This window comes from Phaenicophaeus curvirostris, chromosome 3 (genome assembly GCF_032191515.1).
Source record: "Phaenicophaeus curvirostris isolate KB17595 chromosome 3, BPBGC_Pcur_1.0, whole genome shotgun sequence".
NCBI lineage: Eukaryota > Metazoa > Chordata > Aves > Cuculiformes > Cuculidae > Phaenicophaeus > Phaenicophaeus curvirostris.
The window spans coordinates 7119685-7144005 of NC_091394.1; the positions used below are offsets into that span (position 1 = coordinate 7119685).

A 24321-nucleotide genomic window follows, 5' to 3' on the forward strand; every position below is an offset into this window, starting at 1 on the left:
CGCAGGTGCCAGCTCAGAAACGGACTCTTCAACTTCAATTAAAAAGAAAGTTTGGAAAGGGTTTGTTCTGTATGGGGATAACACTGATACCATTTGACAACTTCCCATGAAAGGCTTGAGAAGTGTTAAAGGGAGTGATCAGCTGAGCCCTGACTGGTTAAACCCATTGATGTACATGATCAGAGCTGAAGGGCTCAATTTGAGACGGATTTTGTCCAGCACTTGTCCTCTCAGGCAAATTCTCTATTTCATCAGATATATAAAAGCTCAGGTGATCCTCAACACCGCGCTGGGACAAGCACACCTAGACTTCAGCTGCTCCACCTTCTGCTTGCAAATATAAAATCACTTTAAAGTTGGCACAGCCAGGTCAACGATGAACAAAATCCCTGGAGAATCAGGTCCAACTCCACCCAATGAAATAACTTGAGTCTGCAATGGTCACAAAACTGTTGCACCTAATCGTCTAACCAGTGCTGGGATGCCAGCGCTCCGGGAACAAGGCCTTACTCCAAAAAGCAAACTCGGATTAAGGAATGGCAGAGGAAGAGGGTCTCATCTTTAGCTGAAAGCTTGAGCCATGGGACTGTTGGGTGCATGAGGTAGCATCTGTCTTCCAAAAGAGAAGTTTAGGTATATTCCACCAAACAGCATTTATAAAATAAGAATCCCCAGGAAAAATAGGAACCTCAAAGGAGTATGAAGAGTAGTTGTAGCCACCATGCAGGAACTGGCTAAAATTTCAAGTGCCTAAACAATTCTAGAAGTTCTGTAGGACCACCTGCAGATAACAAGTCACCTTAAAACCAGACCCTGCTCCCTTCTTTGGATTCCAGCTTGAAGGTGGTTTGACTCAGCTGCCCAAAAATGCTTGATTTGGCATAAGATGGAGAACGGGACAGGAGAAGACCTGGCTTTCAAGTTCACAAAACAGACAACAAGGTATGCTTGTAAACAAAATATTTTAATACTTTTGACCATTCTGCGGCTGCTCAGCTGTAGCTCAGTGTTGGTCGGTGGCAGCAACCCCCTCCTCAGAATGATGCCCTAGAAATCCAATCCTAATTCATGGGTCAGGCAAAGAGTAAAGTTAGGACCCTGAATATTAGGAAAGCAAACTTCCAGGCTCTTCTAGGAGTTAAGACAATAGGATCCCCTGCGAAACTGCCCTTGGAGACCGGGAAGCAGAACAGAGCTGGCGAATCTTTAAGGATGCTTTCCACAGAGCACACACAAGTGCTCTCGATCCCCAGGGGTAAGAAATCAGGAAAGGGAAGCGAGATACGGATATGGCTGATTCAAGACCTGATGGTCAAACTGAAAGGCAAGAAGGAAGTGCAGAGGCAGTGGAAGCAGGGCAGTGTTCGGTTAACGGTTGGACTCAAAGGTCTTTTCCAACCTAATTGATTCTGTGATTAAGTCATCTCCAGCAAGGCACCACAAATTAACACACTTCCATCTTAGTTTCTGTGTGTTTATGTCACCAAACAGCTTCAAGATTCATTGAGAAAAGCTCCTATTCTGGTCTTACGCAAGGCAGAAAAGCCCACAGGGAAAAAAAAAGCCCACAGGGGAAGCAGAAATTCCTTCAGAGCAGAATTCAAAGAATATGCAATAAATAAGGCACAAGCCAGACAAAAAGAGTAACAAAAAAATTCACAAGGGCTATTCAGTAAGTAGATGCCTGCCAGGAAGGCAGGGACCAAGGAGATAAAAAATAAAACCAACCAACCAACCCCAAACTAACCATCACACATACTAATCTAAGCTATCTTATATCAGTCAGTCTGTTCACCCCTAGTCTTTTCCTACTTTTCCAACACTGATGTTCTTCTAACACGACCGTGTGGATAATGCAACAATCTCAATCCCAGGAAATCAGAGCAGGTCAATACGGCCCTTTCCTTTGAAGTACAGCCATTATCATTAAAACTTTTCCTTCCCTCGCTTCATATTTCAATAGTCAGCGTCGTTTAGTCGCTTCGACATTTACACCCAGTAAAGCACCAGACGAGATTCTGTAAAACTTTAATTTATTCCCCTCCCAAGTATCCAGAATAGAAGACCCTTTTAAGCTGGAGAAAAATGTGACAAAGAAATAGATTACCAGGATAGCTGTTCACATGAAGAAGAAGAAAAAAGCACATACTACCAAGGTTACACAGAAAACAACCCAAAAGTCCTATTTAATGGGATAGTGCAAGTTAACAGCATGTCTCTGGCAAGGACACCTTCATTCGGATTATAAAAGTTTTACAGAACAGAGTTAGATCGAGAGTCTGGATGGGTCTCTGATATTTTACTCTAGCATTAGGAACGTACTGTTTGAAAGATGCTGTACAGAATGACCCACCAAACAAATGTATTTACAAGCCTGGGGAGAAAAACATTATTTTTTTCAGTTTATTCAAAATAAAAATACACATAGAATTATGAAAATATAGGTTTACTATTTCCACCACAAAGAAGTCAATGCTGCTGTCTGAAAGGCTTGCAAGATTATTTCAAGTTTTTAAAGTTCATCTTTTTCCCTCAATAAGGTGTACCTATGTTCACTGGGTGCCAGTTTCTGGAATGAGCTCTCTGGTGGGCTGCTTGCTACATCCTGAATTGGCTGAAAAACAGTAAAAACAATTACATTGCGTGTTAGACTCATTTTAATAATCGATCACCTCCATTAGAGGAACTTCTAAGACTACTTATGGGAGTGCACAACTGACCAGCATTCTCACAAACTGAGGTGGGTTGTTTTTGGGGGCGGGGAAGAATCATAGAATGGGTTGGGTTGGAAAGGACCTTAAAGATCATCTAGCTCCAAGCCCCCTGCCATGTGCAGGGGCATGATAAGTCTCAAGAAAGTTGAGTACACACACTAGATAATGAGGCAGCATCAGTTAAGGCTATTCCTTCTCTTGGTACATCTCAAAGGTAACGGCCATCACACAAGGCTTTGTACAAGTGACTTAGTGTTTCTATCTATTGCTCGCTTTCAAGGTATTTGGTTTTGAGATACTCCAGGGCAAAAGTGACATCATAGCCAAAATATTTTACAATTGTGTTTTAAATGGAGACTTAAAAAAAAACCAACCCAAACCACAAACAAAACCAAAATGAAAACCCAAAAACCCCAAACCAAACACAAAACATGTAATTCAAGGGACATACACGACCTAAGACAGCAGCCTCCAGTTTAGTTGAGGCCACTATTTCCATTGCACATGCATACACATCTTCCACAAGATGGCAGGATGCCATACAGAGATAAGAAAAATAAACATCCCAGGTTTTGTGTGCATTTTCAAGGTAGAAAGGAGACAAGGGCAGGCCTGCAGCACCAGGCTACAAGCCTGTGCCCAGACAGGCAGCAGCATCCAGGGACGTGGCAGGCTTCCTCCCACTCCGGACAAGCCTCCTCCAGAAGGCAATTTCCTCAGTGTCTCCTCTTCACGCACATCAGTCTAGTTCTGAGTTGACTGACCGCCCGGCTTACGCCTCAGTGTCCAGCCCTGTTTTCTGCATCTCCTCCTGTTGACCTGAATCCTGGTTGCTCAAGGAGTTCCAGAGAAACAGGGTGTTACCAGTCGAATTACCATGGAGACAATTCAGCCTTCTTCAGAGCCAGTAATGACAACACTCCAAAGCAGCCACTCTCCTGGCCCAAGGCAAGCCCTCCAGGGCTTTCGTGCTTTTGTATCTTTTAACTTTGAGCAGGGCAACAGGAGGGTGCACTCATATGGCTTCCCACAGAGCCACATCCCACAGACAACCAGGAAAATGAGGCTGTAGCCATAAATTGCTTCTGTCTCTCACCCATGGGTTCTGGGATGGCTCAAGGCAGCCCAACACAAGGGCACTGGGTCTCCTCTGGGACAAATGTGGCTCTTTTGAGCCCTAGACAATGTAACATACAGCTTAAAAAATGTTTATTATCAGTTATTTCTTTTGCCTGAGGCAATGAGAAGGGTGCCTGACAAGCATTTTTCAGCACATGAGCTGAGTGGTGTATCAAGAAGACAAGGGCTGACCTAGACACAGTTAGAAGATGGGGCTGAGCAGAGGGAATTGGGACTGGTAACATCCTTTCTTTTCTGCCTCTTGGATTAAACTAAACACTGAGGTGCTCCTAAGTTTTGTCTGAAGAAGGATCTAACAGTTGTGTTCCTGAGGAGATCTCAGGAGTGACTTCCAGGCACTTAACTGTACAGTGTGACAACCTTTGACCAGACAGTGAGGAATCTAAACTGACAAATGCAGCCTCTGACCACTATTATTGCCGCTTGTTAACAGTATTATACAAGTAATAAGCCCTATTACTGCTTAACAATCTTTTGCTGATGCTCTAATAATCTACCTGCTGCTTGGATTGGTGACTATAAGTAAATAAATCAAACATTTGATGATTCCCCTTAGAAGCACCGTCTCAGAATGTGGCACGTGGGAAATAACTCATCGATGACATATCATCAGTTTTTGCACTGAAATCACACAAGAACACAAGAGCAGCTCTATGAGCTCAGAACAGTCACTCAGCCCAAGATACTCTGTTTCAATCGAGAAAAATCTGTATTCTTATGGTCTTCCCTTAATTCAAGGCAACCTGGCTCCATACTTCCCCTTAAGGCTCTCCTTGCCTTTACCCAAATGAAGTTAAAGGAAGAGCTAAGCAGAAGTACCAACGTATTTTTTTCAGAAGGCTGAAGCTAAAAGTACACACGACTTAGAAAGCACAGCTCTGACAAGGAGAAAAAAAAAGGTCTTTATGAAATGGCCAAATTAAATATAGTTGTAACCTTACCTGACCAGGTGCTACATCAGTTGGATCAGGACCATGGTGAAACTCTCTATGCAATTTTCCAGAATGCAAGTCTAGTACAAATTGCTTCAGTTTACCTGGAACTCTGGAACAAATTGAACAAAAACACCCGTATGTTTATTACAAGTTAAGTCCAAACACAGAAGATTTAAAGTGCGCTGTTTAGAGTAGCCACCTTCTGTTTTCCAGCACACTATGTCCACTTTCAGGTGATTAATAGAGGACAGGAAGCCAAGTGATTTGTTAAGGTATCCTACCAGCTTCTTTTGCTTTCCACTGTCTCTCGAGAACACAGCAAGTATTTCATCCTTTCAATAACTCCCACAGAGCTGCCCCAGCCGATAACTTCATTGTATACTCACTTCAGCTCCCCACTAACCGTAATGTAAGAGGGAACAGCGGGTTCCAAACGCGCAGTTTACAGATACAAATGACAGTTGGGTAGCAGTATTGACAAAACATCTTTGAAAGGCTTTCTAGTGCTTGAGCGACTGCATATACACTAGAGATAAGCACTAAAAGGATATCAATGTAAATGTAATTTGAGATCAGCTACTGTCACCCACAGCAAACATGCTAAACTACAGCATCCAGTTTTATTAGTGAAACGTCAAATAGACTAAAAACCTTGAAGAATTCATCTATTAAGTATTAAAGAGGAGATAAACTGTAACATGAGCACTATGCATGCAATCAAAAGGTAATGTACGAACAGAGACAGGCTTTGTAGGGAGTCTTTCATCAGACCAGTCATTGCGTTTAGGAAATGGGGACAAAGTGTGGTCAGATGAGCTATCAGTAGTATTTCAGATAATCATCAGATAACTCTATGGATAAATAATAATATAATATAGAGTCAAAGGGTTGTAACTACTCAGTATTACAGTGGTACTTTGAGTGGTCTCTTCCCTTCCCAGGTAAGATCAGGAGCTAGTACTGATAGAGAGAAGGGGGTTCATTCCAGTCTGGCTGCAGGGACAGCAGAATCACTGCTCCCCCCTGCTTTATTACCTTGGGCTCCTCCCCTGTTCTAGGCCAGGCACACTGCTGGAGACATTCCTCTCCGACCTCTTCTCCTCTCCTAATGCAGCAAGGGCAGTCGGTGCCTTACATCCTCTTTAGCTCTGCCAGTTCTCACTGAGAAGCTACAACCAATCTGCTGAATACTCCCTGCTATCGTTTCCAGCCTGGAACAGCAGGATGAATAGCACCAGGTGGATAAAGCATAAGGACAAAACACTGGGGGGTGGTCTTACTTCCTATGAAGCGGCTATTCTCCAAAAAGACAACTCCCTGAAGAGAGTTCTGAAAAGTACCAAATCCCATTGGATACTGGGCTGCAATATTGATTGGTGGCAGCACTAAGATTACAAGAGACAGTCTGGGGCCCATTTGTAAGAAAACGTAGTAAAGGGGCAGAAAGGGTGGATGAAAGTCTCAGAATTAAGATTTTACCTTTCATTAAAAAAAAAACCAAACAAAAAACAACCAACACAAAATAAAACAAAACCAAAATGCAAGCCACACACAAAAGAATATCACCCCAGGAGCTCTAAGCTCTCCTTGTTTCCAAACTGTTTGTTAGGTATTTCTAAGTATCAGCTCAATCTCCTAGAGTAAGGTTGAATAATTATTTATCATTAAGCGACTGTCTACAGTGCTGACATCTCTCTCTCATCTTCATTTGTATGTAATAACTGGTATACAAACAAGCAAGTAGCTTTCAGTCTTGTGATAGTGTTTCACAGAAACAGAACACGTAAGAAACAGAACATGAAAGTCTACACTAAACATCTCTATTCCACTATAGGAGATAGTAGTTTATTTTAGGGTTGTTTCAAAAGTGATAATAAAAAGAATGCTTTCAAAATGCGAAGATCCCACTATATTTTTTTTTAAAGCACTGGCATGTGCACTGAACATGATCTTCCAAAGAAACAGGAACGTGGAGAAAAATAGTCACTGTCACGAGTTTCCACATATATAGCTCTAGCTATTTAAAAAAGTGCTATTTAAGATATAACAAATGGAAGTATCTTACATTTTATGATGTATCTACATTTTACAAATAAGGCTGTGGAGAATTATGGGGAGATGCTAGGTGTTCTGGTTTGAGCTACAGTAGAATCAGTTTCCTAACTTCAGCTAAGTCTCGTTTAAGTAATTTCAATTTCAGAAAGTTAACTGCATGTTTTTCAGACAAGTTTAAGAGATCATGAGGGTCTCTGTCTCTTCTGTGATGGCTGAGATTGAGTCAGGACATCTGTCAGTCTGCCCCTGATCCCAGATCTGTGCATTCCTCAATCCAATTCCTGTGTCCAGCTCTCTCCTGCCACTGACCCCCTTTCCTGACTTTCTCTGCACCATTTGTGGTGACACGTAGTCATCCAGGGCAGAGGGTTGCGCATACATTCGTATATATTTTATGATTTTATTATTTTCTTTATTATTATTATTATTATTATTATTACTACTATTTTATTAATTATTTTATTCGTTTGCAACCCGCAAGACTTTTTCCTCTCATTTCCCTTTCCTCTTTTTCCTTAGTGGTGTGGAAGGGAACTTAGAGCCCAGCTGCTTGGTTTTAGCTGCTGAAGTTAGCTGGGTCAAGGCTAAACTGTGACACTAGATTTGAACCCTCCTTTCATACATCAACATTTCAAGTAGAAAAAATGCCTGCTGGAACAGCAGAATTAGACATGGGGTTACAAGTCTGAAATTTGAATCCTTGGCTTTGACAAAAATGAAATACCCTGAGTTTTTAAAAGTCTCAATGTGCAAATATTCAAGTCTCAAAGTGTAGGCATCTAGCTGGGACTTAACAAGCACTGTATATGGGTACCTCCTTTGAGATGGAAACCAGAGTTTAACACACATCCTGAAGACAAAGACAGAACACTTGTCTCATGCTAAAAGCTCCTAAAGATAATATTTATACATCTTCCCTCCTCAAATGAGCAGCAGGAGACAGAATATGTTCTCCCAAGGCATAAGGAGTGGCGTAGAGAGGACTACGGCTGCGGTTATCACAGTGGTATTTTGCCTAAGCACCCTCTCAGGTATTTATTTTATCCAGATAACATGCAAACGATCAACCACTTTCCTATCTGCACGGGAAAATTGCAGAAACCCACACAACCAGGGTTTCTCTGCCAGCTTTTCAGGTTTACACTAATGCAGGAAGGCTGGAATCACACAGCAGGAAAAATCAAGCCAGGAGGCTGGGAATTCTTACATGGTGCATTCAATCACTGCATAATACAGCACTTAAACATTCTTTGTAGTATTTTAAACCTTTTAAAGTTAACTGACACATCTAGAGCACCACTAAAAATGCCACGCCAGGCTCCAAATGCCTAAATACTATGGAAAATAGCAAAACTTTGAAATAAAAGAAGGGCAGCATCTCAAAACTTAAAGTGAGATTCTCTTCTTGCATAAAGCAACGCAACTCCACTTAAATGACTTCATGCCAATTCATCTGGCTTTAAGATTCTGACATTGAATCATACACAGGCAGTCTCACCTATCCCACACTTATTCATCTTCCTACCAGGGTACTGATTAAAATAGGAGCACAAGTCTTTTCCTTTGTTCTTCTGAAATGAAAAATGCAAAAAGAAAAGTACTTACGACAAGTCACTGAAGTCTGGAAAGACATACATGTGCCTGAAGCTATCGATGGCAATAACAGGGCAGTCTGCTGGAGTCTTCTGGATGTGGAGGAGCGGGTGCCTGAATTTATCACAGTCAGCATGGAGGAAGTTAATTGTACCTTAAAATTGTGAGCAGACAAAAATACGTGTTAAGGTTATTATCTCAAAACCTAAACACTTTCATAAATATTGTAAAGGTGGAGATATTAGATAGATGCACAACACGCAAAACTTGGCAATAGATTTAAATAACTAATGCCATCAAAATAAAGGATTTTCTTAGAGTGTTTTTGGCCACAACACAAACTTAGGTTTTGTTTAAAGCCCTCTCAAACTGCATTAAGTCATCTAGACAAGAAGGGTTTCTGAAATAGTTACTTACTAATAAATTCTGAATGTATTTTAATAATTTCCAGGGAAGTCGATCCTCACTGTCAAAAGTACATAACGCCCTAGCTTTAAAGCTAGGATTCTGTTTGGTTTTGCTTCTGCTCTACTGGGTTCACCTGAAAAATATTATACCTGTAAAACCAAGAAGTAGTAGGAGTTACTACGAACCTTTTTCACTTATTAACTGCCGTGCAACCTCCTGTTGGAATTTCTCTAAACTCTCCAAGTCATCTTTCATGTGGAAAAGTATGAGAAAAGGAAGACCTTCTTCTGTCAGTTCCTGCACAGAAAACAAATTAAGAAGTCTGTTTTATACCACTATAATTATGGTTCTGTTTCCTCCCTCATTGCAGCAGGTATATTTGAGAACAGAGAACTCTCAAACAGAGCCTGGTATATTCTGGCTTTAAGCTCAGTTTCGATATCTGCATAGTTCAAACCCTTATATGTGGTGAGTTACATTCACTAGATGGATTATCTCCAAGCAGGTTGTTCAGACAGCTGGCTTGAAAGCCTTGCTGATTTTGGCCTTCACTGCTCTCTATTAAGTACTTTCCTTAGCTTGCCTTTCTACTGATTCCAGCAGCCTTTTCTCATTGAGTACAGGGACTCTTCTCTCTCAAATGGAGTCTCTTCTCAAGCAGAAGACCTTACTCCAGAGTCCAATTACTGCATGTTGTCTAAAGTCAGTGATCAACTCTGTTCAGACTGGGCATCTTCCTGGCTGGCCTGCCCATGACAGTTATCAGATAATGAAAACATTAACAAAAAGAAATTTGAGGGGATAAAAACTACCACCAGTTTACAGGGGCCAATTTTTATTTTAAAATCATATTTAAAGCCTGTGGTAGAATTTTTTTACTTTCTTATTTCTACCATATTCTAGTACCACAAACGCAGCTTAACAGTCACAACACTTCATATTTTTACCCTGTAATATTGTGCCGTATGCATTAAAAGCCCATTTAAATACTGTACAATCAAAGCAGACAGAAGTATCTCAATTTTGGCATGGTTAAATTTGTTTGGGTACTGGCAGCACTGAAATTTTTTAACAAATGTTGCTAGGCAAAATGTCACATTGGAATTGTAAATAGCTGCCTAAGTAAACAGGAATCAAGGGTTGAGAGAACAACCAGAAAAACCACAACACAATGTGGGTAACAAGCTGACAGTGATGAACCTTGGCTTCGAAGGCTCAGAATCCAATTTCCCCATGGGAAAAGTACACTGAAAATCTACCACACACTTCTTAACATGTGGCATCCTTTACATATTGAGTTGCAAATGAAGCATTAAATTTTGTTTATCTAACAGAACTTTCCAATAGTAGTTGGCATGGTTGACTACAAGACTGTACTTAAACCATTTTGTGCATTCCACCCTACTCCTCCCTCTGTATTCTGAATTGACGTGTTGTGTGTGCCTGGAACAGCGATGTTACATACTGATTCAGGTAAAAAATTAGGTGTGTAAACTGAGAACAAATTATATGACCGATTCTTTGGTTTCTAATCCAGTGTGGACAACATACTGCAATTTGTTAAAAACATGACGAAAGGTTCTAGCAGATGCTGTGGCCATGTAAAAATACTCTATTTCAGATACTGAAGTTGTACATTTCCTTAAGATTTTTTCCTGTTGGTCATTTGACAAAAAAAAAAATTGGAATACAGAGTTCGAAATAATTGAAAAAGGAGTAAGTTACAAAAGAAAACAGAAAAGCATTGAAAGAAAATAAGGATAATGAGAAGAGATGTGTAAAAGCAAGGCCCCAAATTCTATCTTACAAATTAAAGCTAAAAGAAGAAACTCAAGGGAAAGAGCCTATGAAGCTAAAAAGATTAAGAAGGCACCAGTGCTTAAACACAGATTGACAAAAAAAAAAAAGACTCCCAGAGGATTGTCAGTTCCATAGATGGTCAGTCACCATTTACTGTGTTTACTTATTAGAATCACAGAATATCAGGTTGGAAGGGACCTCAGGGATCATTTGGTCCAACTGTTTAGGTAATACATAGTTTAAATGTGATGGCCCAGAACCCTTATGTATTAAATAACGTTTCGGAAGTGGTTAATAAAATAACGTTTTTCTACTACTAACTTTAACACTAAATTTTAAAAGCTGCTTATAACTAAAAGATAATTCGCAGTTATTTTACTGTTTCAAACTGTCATGGACAGGCTAACGTGGGTATTTTCTACCCTGACAAGGAGCACCTTTTCAAGGTCATAATAGATGCAAAAAGCACATAAATAACATCTATGTCCAGATCCTAAACGTTTATTCATAACATATAAATAATATTTACTTAATTTAAATGAGTAAGACAACCTACCCGAGGTGTTTACACACCCATACACACATTCTTACACACACACATTCTTAGTGTCCAAGTTCCCATACAGCACAAATCCCCGGACATTTCTTCCGTGATCTACAAGCACGACTATTACAAGTTATTTTCTGCCAAAAGCAAAGCATGTAGAAAGTTCTTTGGCACGGGTTAGAGACCTTGAAAGAGACTTTTTGCTTTTGAGAAAGAAACCCTAAAAGTAGTGTGGTAGAAAAATTCTTACCTCCCCATTTTCAAATGTAATTTCTCGAACTAGTGGTACGCATTTATCTTGTGTCCATGCATAAATCAAATCAAAATTGGTTAGTGAGCCCAAATACACCATATCTGGAGCATTTTCCTGTTGAGAAGTGAAAAAGTACTAGTTGAGAAAGAGTAAACATAACATCACTACCTACAAAGAAGATTACCTACCTGACATAAAGTAACAATACTCATATAAATAGTGAAAGCCATTCTCATACCTATATTCAACCTTTGTGCAACATTTTTATTAACTATGTTAAAAAAAACGTACAGGAAAATAAATACTATATATGAAAATTTATGCAGTCAACTCTACTTTTTAAGAGAACTTAAGAAGACTTGAAAAGATACTTTGTTTGCAAATTAGGAATGTTTTAAGTAAAAGCTATTTAGACTTTTATTAGGTTGACAAACAGCATCTCCATACCTAAAAAAACCAATTTAGATATAAATTAAATGCAGATATTAAGCTGCTTCATGCTGGTAGTTACAAAGACTCACTAGAAATATCCTCCTAATGTCCTGCTGGACTTGAAACTGGTATTTTGCATTTGCTCTGCCAAAGAGATATGAATAAATAGCAGTTTTCCTTTATTTGCTAGTAGTTTTAACTCAGAATTCAGTGTTGTTCTCTTTTAATGTAATGATAAGTTCAGTTAACGAAGCGGAGCATGACTTTGCAAGCTACAGCTGTGATTAAGCACACCTTAACTCAGAAACATCATGTAAATTACGTAATCTAATAAATTCTGGGTTTACAGGAAAAGGTTTGAAATGCCCCACTTCCCCTCCCACCCCCCCTCTTAGGTCTCCTATTTTTTTTATTTTTCTTTCGTAAGCAACTCTGTTTATACATTAAAATTGAGAAACGAGCAGGGTTTCAGATATTAATTACATTCCTAAAAAGTAATTCTTGCAGATTTTCTTCTGTACTGAATATTTCCACAAATAAAACTCAGTCTATGAGAGTTTGTTACTATGCAGTTAGTTTTACTAATTCCTTTTTTTTCAATTGAAGGGAACAGCTCCTAACCTTTGCAGACTAAGATGCACAAGACAGGCAAGTGAGAGTCAAAAAAATTTAGTAATTGTTACTTGCTTTGAAAAATGTGAAGCACATCAACTGTTGAACTTCAGAGCTTTAAAACTTCTACAGAACACAAGGTATCCACACACAGAGAGTTTATTGCGTTTATTTAAAAAAAATAACTCAGGACACGACCATTTAAAACAGCAGGTTTAGGCTTTGTGCACTTAATTGGCAAGAAACCAGATAGAGATCTATTTCACCAACTCAGAAACATTAGTTCTTATGATCCTATTTCTTACATTATTTAGCAATTAAATAAAATTAAGAGTTGAGATGCAGTAACATAGTGAATGCTGTGAATACATCCTCTGCTCATTCATATTCACATATAATGACAATTAGCAGAATAAAATACATAGTTACACTTACCCCTGGTGGCTTGTAGATTACATTGTCTCCGCTAAATCTCTCTGCTTTTGAAACAGCCCTACGACAAACCAACCAGTAAGCACATCTTGGTATGGACAAATAAAATAACCAAGACACCAAAACTCATACTTCGCTATCCTTTTTTTTTTCCCCACTCTTCAAATTTTGAGAATTAAAATCCCTGATCTTTAAAGTAAACTGTAAAGTAATTCCACAGAAACTTGGCCTGGCTAGATAAGGAGGCATCAAGGGAGTGAAGCAAGATGTAAGCCTAAGATTAGAAGTATGGACTAAAGGCACCGAAGCACAAGTGATGAATGCCAGTACAATTTTGGATAAGAGACAAATGATAATGAATTAAAATAATCAAATAAAAAAAAATATAAATAACTATTCTTAAGGAAGAGAGAGAAAGGTGGATTCTTGTTTGCATTTATTATTCCTGTTCTATTGTTTACACTAGAAATTTACTTCTTACCTAGCTGGATAAAGAAGGGCTTTGAGGTGCTCTACCAGTACAAATGAAGAGAAAAAGGATGGCAAATAAGCCAACACTGCCCATTTTACCCTCAAAACAGATCTAGAGAGTACAAGACACAACATGTAGTTTCAGATCACTGAAGATATGGCATGCGTGTACCTGGAGAACACATGCATTTCATCCTTAGTATTCAGCTTAGTATGTCACCGTAGTAAACTCCTTCCCTTCCTCTGGAACATTTTGTGTTTCCTTAATCCCAGTCACAACAAAGCACCCTGAAAGCTGCGAGCTTGTGCTCCCCAAATCCTCATCTCTTATTCAAACAAATGGGGACAGCTATGCATCCAAAATAGGAAATGGAAAAAACTAAGGAAAGAAAGCTCTCGATAAACCCTTTCACCACCTTCAGACATCAAACGAGGACTCCTCTCCTCCTCTCCTGTGCCTTGCTCTTCCACGTAACTCACACTGACAAGGCAGAACTGACTGTCTGCATATGCCATAAGAGAAAAATGCACAAGCTAAAAAAGAAAGGATGTCAGTCTCGTTAGCTAATTGTTCCAGCTTCTTAAATTACAGTGTCTCTTCTATGGACTTACTATAAGCATTGGTGAAGACCGATTAAGAGATATAAGGGAGGAGGAGGAAAAAAAAAAAAAACAACCCAGAAGTAAAAATGTTTCTATCTCAATACAAGATGAGACAAATCTTTCAAGGGTCTAAGCCATTTATACAGCTAAGAGAAAACAAGACATCATATGGCTGAACTCAGAGTACCTAAGTTTTATTCATTTAATTTGATCCAATTATCCTTTTCTTATCACATACAGAAGACATCTTGCATAGTACATTATGCCTATCAGTATTTGCATCAGTTTAGAGACATATATTTTAAAAAGCATTTGTACTCCAGACATGTTCCCATAATGTGAAATTAGGCTCATTTATGACCATCAACACCGAGGTAAACCACTCGCATCCAAAACAATCCTTCACTGAATTCACTGAAGAAGAAAGTGAAGACACAGAAGCCACCTGCCCAATCACTGATTGGTAAACTGATAATAACCTATAATGAAATACATGCTCTAGGGTAAGACTGTGGTGGAAGCTAAAAGGTCCTCTCTTCTGTATTCTTCCACCTCAGCAGCTGCAACTGCAACCAATTCATTTCAGATAACTCAAAGCAATATGAAATCCTGAAACACCTGCACATCTTTTTAAAACAACTCCCAAAACGGAAACACTTCAGTTTGCATATTAGCCCTTCTTGAAGCTGCAATGTAGAAGCTGAGCCTCTTGGAACTACACACCCCTCCTGTTTTTTCTTGCTAACATAAGCTTAAAACAGGTCCTAGATTTGTCACTCTTCCCTAAGTCATCTACAGTTCATTGTAGCCTTCTAAAATAAAAGGGCTTTTTTAGCTGTTTGTTTTGCTTTTCTGCATTTGGCTTCCAATGCTTTGGCTCAAGGGCACAAGGTCATTCTCTTCCACGTCTAAAACCATTTTAGATTTAACTCTCTCTAGCTCGACTTTTAAAAACTACCTCTAATAATCTAGTCATCAGTATCCCTCCTATCTCCTCCTGCTTACAAGTCCACTCATTAATTTTGCTCTGCAGCTATCTCAGATTTTAACAGAACAGTAAGGATCAGTTGACTTAAAATAGTTTTAAGCATTAATATGATCTGCAAGTAAGTACTATTAATACAGTTTAAAAATAAGCTATTACAGGTGCTTAAGGCCAGAATAATTTTGGCATAGCAGGGAACAGTTCTACCTTAACAGAAGTTAGCAGAGGGATTAATTTTTTTCCTGACAAATTTATTATTTTGAGTTTATTTTAGCTTACTAGAAGTTTGAACATGACAGTTCATGTTACCATATACCTCCCAAACTGTATACAGGTTGAACTCTATCCATAGCAAAATCAAAAATCCTTCCTAGGGACCATCAGGATGCTCAATCAGAAGAGCTTGATTGATCAGTGCCAAATTACCATAAAACACTTTGCCATATATAATTTGAATAGAAAACACCGTTACATAGCCAGTGTCTCCCTCAGAAGTCTTTTCGCATATAATCTTTCCAAAAGCTTGAGAGCCACAGCCACTTAGAGATAAAAATATTTAGTTTCCAAGGCTGCTGTCTGGAAGGCTGCACTTTAGAACACTAACAGCTCCAGCCTAGAAAGGGAACGGGAGTCTGGAGAAGAGACAAGAGAATGACAAGCCTGCTGTGCAGTTTGTAGTTTCTTGGGCAAGGTTACAAATAATCACATTCTGATCTGTTCCATTATGTTTGCTTATTGCTTATATTTAAAGAAGAAAATAGAAAATTCATAGTAACTACTTCAAGAACAGCATCCAACAACCAAACGCTAATGCTGAGTGGTGGGAGACTATTTCTCCTTATGCGAAGTTGACAAATAGCAAACCAAAGATGAATAGACTCAAATAACAGGAGACAGAATCTTAAATGTACTGGTTTTTTACTAATGATTTCTTAAAAGGCACTCATTAAAAGAATGCAAAGTCATATGAGGGGGCAAAAGAGAATTTAGAATTCTAATAATAACTCAGACTGGCTTCCCCAAGAACAAGCACGAAAGCACTTAGCAGAAAACATCTGAGATAGTGGTCGCTCTTTTGGGATAAGACTGACAGGTCTACAGAGCACAGATCTGCAAGACCTGATAATTCTCTCACAGCCAACACTGCTTACACAGCCACAGCTTACCCAATTGGGAACTGAAGGAAAGGAATTCCATGCATACCCCTGCACATTACAAATACTCTCCCCCATCCCAAAATGCAAGAGGCATCAGTGACCAACAACAAGTCTTGTTCAAGCAGATGAAACATTTTCTACCTGGATACATCCTCTCAGTTTTTCCGCTACTCTTTGCTACATCCAATTAAAAAAACTCTTTGAGCAACTGTATGCAGTATAAAAGCTAACATAACCCATGTAAATTCCTGGTGTTGCAGTTGTGGGTACACTGCAAACCACTACATCCATAGTAATGCCTAGTTACTTTAAACTGGGTGGTACTGGCAAATTAGGCACTACAGACAGAATCTGTAATTGTATTTTATGATGCTGCTTAGAAAGGGAATCACTCACTCCCAATTTATTATTCTTCCAGTGAAGATCATGTAATATTTTAAAATATTGCTGTAAATCCGTGAGACAAGGAGAAATCTGAGTTTCTGTGGGTTGTTCTTCTAGGCTCACATTTACGTAGCTCATCGAGGTAATTGCTTTTCTAAACTGTTACTGCCTGCAGTGACATAGACTGTGAAACAGATGCAGGCACAGGAATCGGGCATTTTGGAACAAGGTCGTCTCCCCTGACATTAAGAGGAAAAGAATAAGCAACTACTGAATTAATCTTTCCAGGAAAAAAAGGAAGGGGAAAGAAAACCTACAAACAGAAGGAAAAAATCCTACAAAAAAGTGGTCATATTTTAAAGAAAATAATTTAAGAAAAAAAGTAGTTATTCAGTCTGCAAAGCTGATAAAAATTTTGCCAAAATGTTTTCAAACTCTTCGCTACTTGTTCCCCTCTCCCTCCAAAGAAGCAGGTTTCTAGGATACAACTGTCTAGCATCTCCCGCAAAATCCTCCCCAAGTACATTTAAACTATGCTGACAAAGAGTGAAAAAAAGAAAAGGGATGCAAAAAAGTGAAAGTCGGATTTCACAGCAAATACTGAGGCTAGGAGTGTATTAAGTGTATTTATCTGTTAAGTTCTAGTCTCTTCAGTTATGTCACACTGAAGGTATTAAGGAAGTCCTCTCAATTAAATTATATACAACTCATTAATAGAATTTCAGTAATGAACTCACACAATCAACAAATTTTAAGACTTACCCAAAGGCAGACACGAATACACAGTCATCATGCAAAATATTCGCTACTCTTTCAAAGGTCCTGTAATTGTCAGAGTCCTTTTGCTCAAAGTATCCAACAATATTTCTTCTGCTACGCTGTAAAAGCAGAGGTTAAATCATAAACCACCTCAAATTACCGAAAACTACCATTACTTCCCTAAGGATATTAAATACAGAGGTGCCATTCATTCAACAGTCAATCATGCAGAAGTTATTTATTTTCTGTCTCCTCAATATTCAGAAGCATCCTTGTGAATATTTTCCGATGAGGAATATTAGAAGTATCTTGCCAAATATAACACATTATTCTTTTCAAATGATTATAAGTAAAATAAGTAATTTGGCAGTGGAGTTATTGTAACAAAATGAATGCAGTTCAAAGTGATTATATTGGAATGATTTGTAATACTGGAAATGAACCAGTTTTCCACTCAGTTTGAAAAAAGCACTCAACACTTCTGAACGGAAAAGAAAGAAGCAAAAATGCACTCCAAATACTTTAGGCATCATCAGTTTAACATACAAAAAAAAAAAAGTAAAAAGAATACATTTAGAAGGAAAAAAATCAGAAGACTTACATCAAGAGAATTAATTTCTTCCAAATCTTGGACCTCCCGAATGGGATTACTCTTCTGCTGCCTGATATAATCTGCTATTGCTGTCACAGATCTCTGGCCCCTGTATTCTCTCTTCATCATCATTCCATTCCGGAAGAGTTTCAGAGTCGGATATTTGCTTATCCTGTATCTCTGAGCTATATCCGCTAAAACAAAATTAAGAAAAGAACATAAACCCAAACCCCTGAGGATACAGAAATACACTGACCATGGTATCTTATACACGTAGATGTGCGCTTGTGAAGTGGAATCCCTGAACAAGCATTCCACACCTTTAAACAAGAACTAAAAAACGCACCTGAAAACAACCCTAGAGGAAAGAAAGGAGAGCAGCTCCAGTATTTCTCGCATGTACTGATCTTCATAAAAAAGTTATGACCAAAATGTGGGGTAAGCAAAGACTTGACTTGGTCAGCTACACACATTTAGTATCCTAATAAATAGGAAAGCCAATGTAAGAGCATAACAAGAACGTAACTTAAAAGCTTGCCAAACTGTTAATTAATCCACATGAGAAAGTTTTAATAAAATAAATCATCCCCTATTTTTCTTTACACTCACTAGGATTTTTCTCAATTATAGTGCTCGAAGTACCATTGTCTTGTCTTAAATTTTAGACAACATGAACCCCAAGCAAAATATTTTTTGAAGCCTGCGAAGGCCAGAAAATTTTGTTGCAGTTCTGAACTACTCAGGTTTTGAACAAACACAAAGTTTCAGGATTCTGTATTAAGGCAAACACCTCTCTGGTCAATCAGTGCCAGCATTCCCTCCAAGAGAGTTCTTAATTCAGATCTATACATGTAGCCCAGCTTTCTAGACTTGAAACCCATAGACCATCATACAACATAGTATCACACGTGCTTTTATCTAGCATAAGAGCACTAGCTATTTTCACCTTTATACAACAAGTTAGATATTCAAGTTATTTTTCATGAGACTTAGAAATGTCAAGGAAGAATAAAGGAAAAAAAAGAGGTCTTACAGTAAAATTAGAAGACTAAAGAAGAAAGCTGAGCAGCATCAGTAAAGCCCAGTTTCCCACGAATGCGCATCCTGTGCTCCTTATCTTCAACCACTCCTAATGCAATAACCCAGTTCTTCACTACACTTCGGAGTACTTCAAGTGTCCCTTTGTCCCTCTTCCAATCTGGTTAATTGCTGGGACACAGCAAGCTGCAATATGTTATGCACCTAGTTCCCAGCTAGACATTGACAGCAAAATTTATATGTAACCAGCAAGTGTTTCACAGCACACTGAGCAGCCCTTGGTTTTTACCGTATCCTTTGCTACGGAACAGAAGCTAGTTTCGTGCATCTGTAATATTCAGCAATCGCTTTCATCAAATTTCATAGGTACTTAATAGAATGCTCTTCCCTCTTTCAGATGTGGTTGAAGTTTAGCAAAAAGCCTTGAGGAGATTTTGAAGGAAGACTGAAGAAACAAGATAATCAGATACACATCAGATTCTTAGGAAAATAAGACTAAAACCAAAGTAATGCCAAATGATTTCTTTGAGCACTTTCCTTTTGCTTTTACTTCTGCCCTCCTGTTCATTCCTCCCCAGGAGATACATCTAGAAACAAAAAGTTTCACAGCCCCTGTGAGAACTGGGTGCTCTCTATCACAGGGTAGGATGCAGTTTGCCTAAATCTCAGTCATGTTGGTACTTAAATCCAACTAAATCCCAAAATACATGCATTCTGCACACTTAGCAGAGCTGCTTAATCCTTTGAGATGACTCATTCCAGCCAACCACACCCACCTGGCTCCCCTTCTCCCTTTCTCTCCCAAGGAAAGGCAGAGACAGTGAATTTCAATGAACCAATTTGTCCTTTAGACACACAGAAGCTTCATCCAGTTAACAGAGGGAGAAAGACATCGAAAGTGTGGGCTGAGTGCATGTCCTGTTACTTTCCACTGGCTCCTTTGAAGTCAAAGTATCTACTTCAGGTGACCTGGACTGGCCCACAGCAGGAAGGCAGCCAAGTGAGGGTCCATCAGCGCATCTGGCACAGTACTGAACTTTAAAAACTAATCCTTTCTGACAAGAATGTCCTTTCTTCTCCATTTCCTATTTACCACGAAGCAGATTTGCTTTCTCTCTTACACGTGCTCTTTTTTTACAGACTATTCAGAAGAAGCCGTCATGAGCAAGCTGCAGAAACTGGGCAGCTAACACACACTCCCTTCAGCTGCAAACCAAAATTAAAGCCCCAAGCAAATGGAAATAAGTCATTCCCCTATGGAACTGTGCCCACAACTGCCCTCCAGCACATAAAGCTCTCCACCTCTCTCAGACTTGTAAAATATTAGAAAAAAAATAATAAATCCAAATTCCCTGCTGCATACAGAACTCTCAGTGAAACCATGAGTAGTTTTAATTGCTGTTAAAACACTACTAATCACTTGTAGTTTTAGTTACCGAAAACAGTCTTTGTACCAGCTGCACAACTTAAACGAGTCTGAGAACTGAAAACAAAAAATGCACAGCAAAGCATTAAGAACCATGTCGACTCCACAAAAATGTTCTTTAACATACCTCAAACCAGTAAACTCACTTCACCAAATAAATCCAGTTCCTAACAAGCTTTGCATCACTACAAAATACCACAGAATTAGCCTATCAATTTTTACTAAGAAATGACTTGATCTGTTTCCTAAATATCCCAGAAGAGTTTCTTAATGCACTAATTACGTATAGATAAAATTAAGGATAATACACTTTGTGTCCTCAATTCAGAGTACATGTTTCTCAAATTAATACAAATGACTCAAGGGAAGATGTCAACATATTCAGCACTAGCAAGTATTAGATTAATCCTATTTCCTTCCTTTAAATTCCACCACTTTTTAGTTAAAGTATCCAAGGGTTGCCTGCAAGAAGGTGGCAAGTATAGCAGGGGAAGAATCAGTTTATATTTGCGCAGTGGAAGACAAATATCACCAGCAAACCAGGCATTTGCTGCTCTTCTCTCCTGTGATAAAAGGACCTTTGGTCTGACAGTACATCGGTCAATCAAAATTTGATCAGGGTCTGATAAGAGACAGGAAGCACTACATACCAAGCTTTCGCACAAACACATTGAGATTAAAGGCTGTTTCTGTTAACGAACTCCACAGCAAGAGTACACCAAACCTACACTTTCTTGTCTCACAATACGGACTTTTTCCTTCAGGATATTTCCACAGTTATAGTAGGATGCAAAGGTTGCAGAGTGGGCAACTGGGGGCTCTCGAAGGTACTCTGAGATGGAAATCGCAGTTCCTAGGGATGTGAATCTTCATCGAGTGCTGAAGTTGCATAAAAAAATTAATGGTAGTAAAACGCCCACTGTCAAGATTGAATTCAAACATTATTTTGTAAGTCAGAACTTGCATGCTCTTTACAAATTACATTGAGATTCCATGAATACTGGTATTTGAACTAACACAGAGAGATGACAGTCCTACACAAGTAAGTATTTGAAAACCATCTTTTTACAAAATATAAAATGCAAGTACATGAAAAATTGTTTGAATTCATTCAAAAGTCAAATAGAGTAAGCCTTAAATGTTTCATTAAGTCCTGGCATTTGATACAGGTAAAGTTAGCATAAGCAGAGCAACTACAAAATTATATTCCTTTTAAAATTGGAAATACACAATGCAAATACATGGAATATTGTTTGAACTCATTCATAGATTTCATTAGTTATAGTAAATCCTAAATTAAATTTTAAAATATTTCCAGACGTTCTCATTGCCCATTTTCTGATGAGAAGAGGTATTTGAAACAGATATAGATAACCTACCTAAAGAGGGGGGAAAAAAAAGCCTCCCAGCTACAACTTCAAGTTTTCTTCACATACTAAGATACCTAAAAGGTATTTTGATCAATTAATCATTAAATCACATGCCTAGTGCCTCCGCTACCAGAATGGTTTAACTCCAGTTATGAAAGGAAGCTACTGACATACTCTAACTACTCCTCGTCTTCTACAAATCAAGCAGAGCAATAGCTGTTGAATTCAGATGATTCTCTCCTCCCTGTTTTGCATGTATACCTGTTGGCATACAACTACTTCTAAACTGCGCAGTCGATTTTCTACTTTTCATTCTACAAACTCCAACAGGAACGTCTTCACAGTCACTCAGTTCTCCTCATACATGCACTGTACTGACAATTCTCCTGAACTACTGAAGAGAAAGCAAAGCTGCCTTCTGTAGTAGGGATGAGACAGGAGCTTTCATTGTTGTTTTGAAAGAGACTTTTTAAGTTTGACACATACACCCACGTAGGGTATTAACCCACCATTAACTCATGACACCGTACGCCTAAGGCAGTGAACTAATTCATACCACCACCAAACAAATACTTAGAATCTAAAGTTTACAGGACTGGCTTTCAGAAAACACGTCCACTAGGATTTGAACAATACTGGTGATTATCCTAAATGCCCACCTCATAATATAAGGTACTACCTGAAGCAACTGACATGCCAAACAGAGGACTAAAACAGCCTGAAAAATTATCTGGAAGAAAATCAAAGTTCTAAAACCCAAACCCCATAAAAATAATCTCTGAAAATGCCTGTAGTGTTCCTTTTTCTAAGGGAGGTCTTCATGTTGTCTGAGAAAGAATTAGAACAAACCCAAGCTGCTGCATTTCTTAATTTTATTTTGACATGCTGGTTATAAGAGTTGCATAGGAACATAATATATTGAGAGAAAGAAAGAAAGAAAGGGAGAGAAAGAGATCTACACCTACATATACATACGTATATATGTGTGTGTATACGTATACATCTCGAATTTACTGGACCCAATACTGATTATTTTGTGTCAAATCATCTTAACTATACCGCTATCTGACGCAATACCTTCCATCTCAAAGATAACAAATTGATTCAGACGTATATTTGAAGCTGGGATTACCAAATAAGTATTCTGCCCGCTCACTTGAGATCAATCACGTCTTTTGAAGTCCCTCAGGCTACCTGCCGGGGCACACTACAAATGAGAAATGAAAACTGTCTTTGATAGGTAGTTTTACTTATTCTGTAGGCTTTTTTCTCTCAAGTTCATTTAAAATGTCCTTTTTGCCTCCTACCTTCCCCTACATATTGCACTACATTCACCCTATTATTAAGTATTTCATAATACAGCATCGATCGTCCCCAGTTAAGCTACCCCTTGCATAACATTTGCACACAATTGTAACATGGGAACATTCATACGAAACAAAATTAGAAATGAGGTTGGGAGACCACCTAAACTAGGCATCCTGCCTCGAAGATTGTGACACTGGTGACTTATATGTTGGACTAAAACAGGTACAAGAAAAGCAATCAATGTTCTACATCAAACTGAGCTACTAAGAAGCTGGGTAACAGCAAATCTAGATCACTTTCTGCAAAGGAGCATTCACAACAGCCATGCCTGCTCTTAGCAGGACCTCATCAGTGGGTATCCCATAACCTTTTCTGACAGGCTGACAAAATGGCCTTCCTGAGGAGAGCATCAACAACCTCTCGGAATCATTTCCACTTTCTATTTTAGCCAAAGAGAGCTTTTCCAGACTAATATTTTTTTTTCCACCCAAAGTGTAAGGAAATGCAATAAAATCCTCATACTTGTTTACAGTTTCATTCATGGTTCATTTATGAACCTCCGAATTTGTTATCGTACGGAGTTATTTTGCTTACCAAAGGCAAAGTAGTGATACAACCTAAGCAACTCTCTGAAGACTAACATCAGCACATGACAGAGAGGTCAGTATCTCTCTGTCCTACATAAGAGTACCAATCACAAACGTTTTCAAGGACAAAACAAAAGTTCCCTAAAAAAGTTTACCTAGCAAAGCACCTCATCAGAGAGAAGCTTTCTGTTTGGAAGCACAAAAATTTATTCAAACCAGCTATTACTTTTATACTCAGAAGCTAAAGGAAATAATGGTGTAGTAGAAGTAAGAATCCAAATATATACTCTAGCTTATAAGAATTCTGTACCACAACCCTAATTCTGAATTCATCAAAATAAAAACTCTTCTCCAGAAATGCAAGTTCTTCTACATTGTAATATTCACTCACAGAGAACAGAAACATAGGACATACATGGTGCCAAGTGAGCTCCAAGTTCGCTTGCAACACTGCTGCTTAATACAAAGGCTAAAAAAAAAAAAACCACAAAAAACCCCACAAGCTAGCAAAACAAAAAAACCCAACCAACCCAAAATACTAAACACTCCAAAACCTTCCTAGTATATGCAGAAAGATCTTCTACAGTTTTATATGGAAGGTCACATTACTAGGTATTACACTTAGAACAGAGGTGCATAATTTTAAAGATTAGTGAATTATTAAATCAAACACCCCAAAACCACTGAAGATTTAAACAGCAACCAATGTAGTGGAATTTA

General features: G+C 38.6%; 1 protein-coding gene across 1 annotated transcript in view; it reads right to left on the minus strand.

Moving 5' to 3' along the window:
* Positions 1–2016: 2016 nt before the first annotated feature.
* Positions 2017–24321, minus strand: part of ERP44 (endoplasmic reticulum protein 44) — a 49087-nt gene continuing 26782 nt past the window's right edge. Inside the window, exons 5-12 of the mRNA XM_069853306.1 lie at positions 17882–18066; positions 17284–17399; positions 12925–12982; positions 11443–11559; positions 9031–9142; positions 8450–8591; positions 4796–4898; positions 2017–2614 (exon numbers count right to left, since the gene is read on the minus strand). Coding sequence (XP_069709407.1) covers positions 2513–2614; positions 4796–4898; positions 8450–8591; positions 9031–9142; positions 11443–11559; positions 12925–12982; positions 17284–17399; positions 17882–18066 — 935 coding nt within the window. The 3' untranslated portion in view covers positions 2017–2512. The remainder of the gene's footprint in view (positions 2615–4795; positions 4899–8449; positions 8592–9030; positions 9143–11442; positions 11560–12924; positions 12983–17283; positions 17400–17881; positions 18067–24321) is intronic.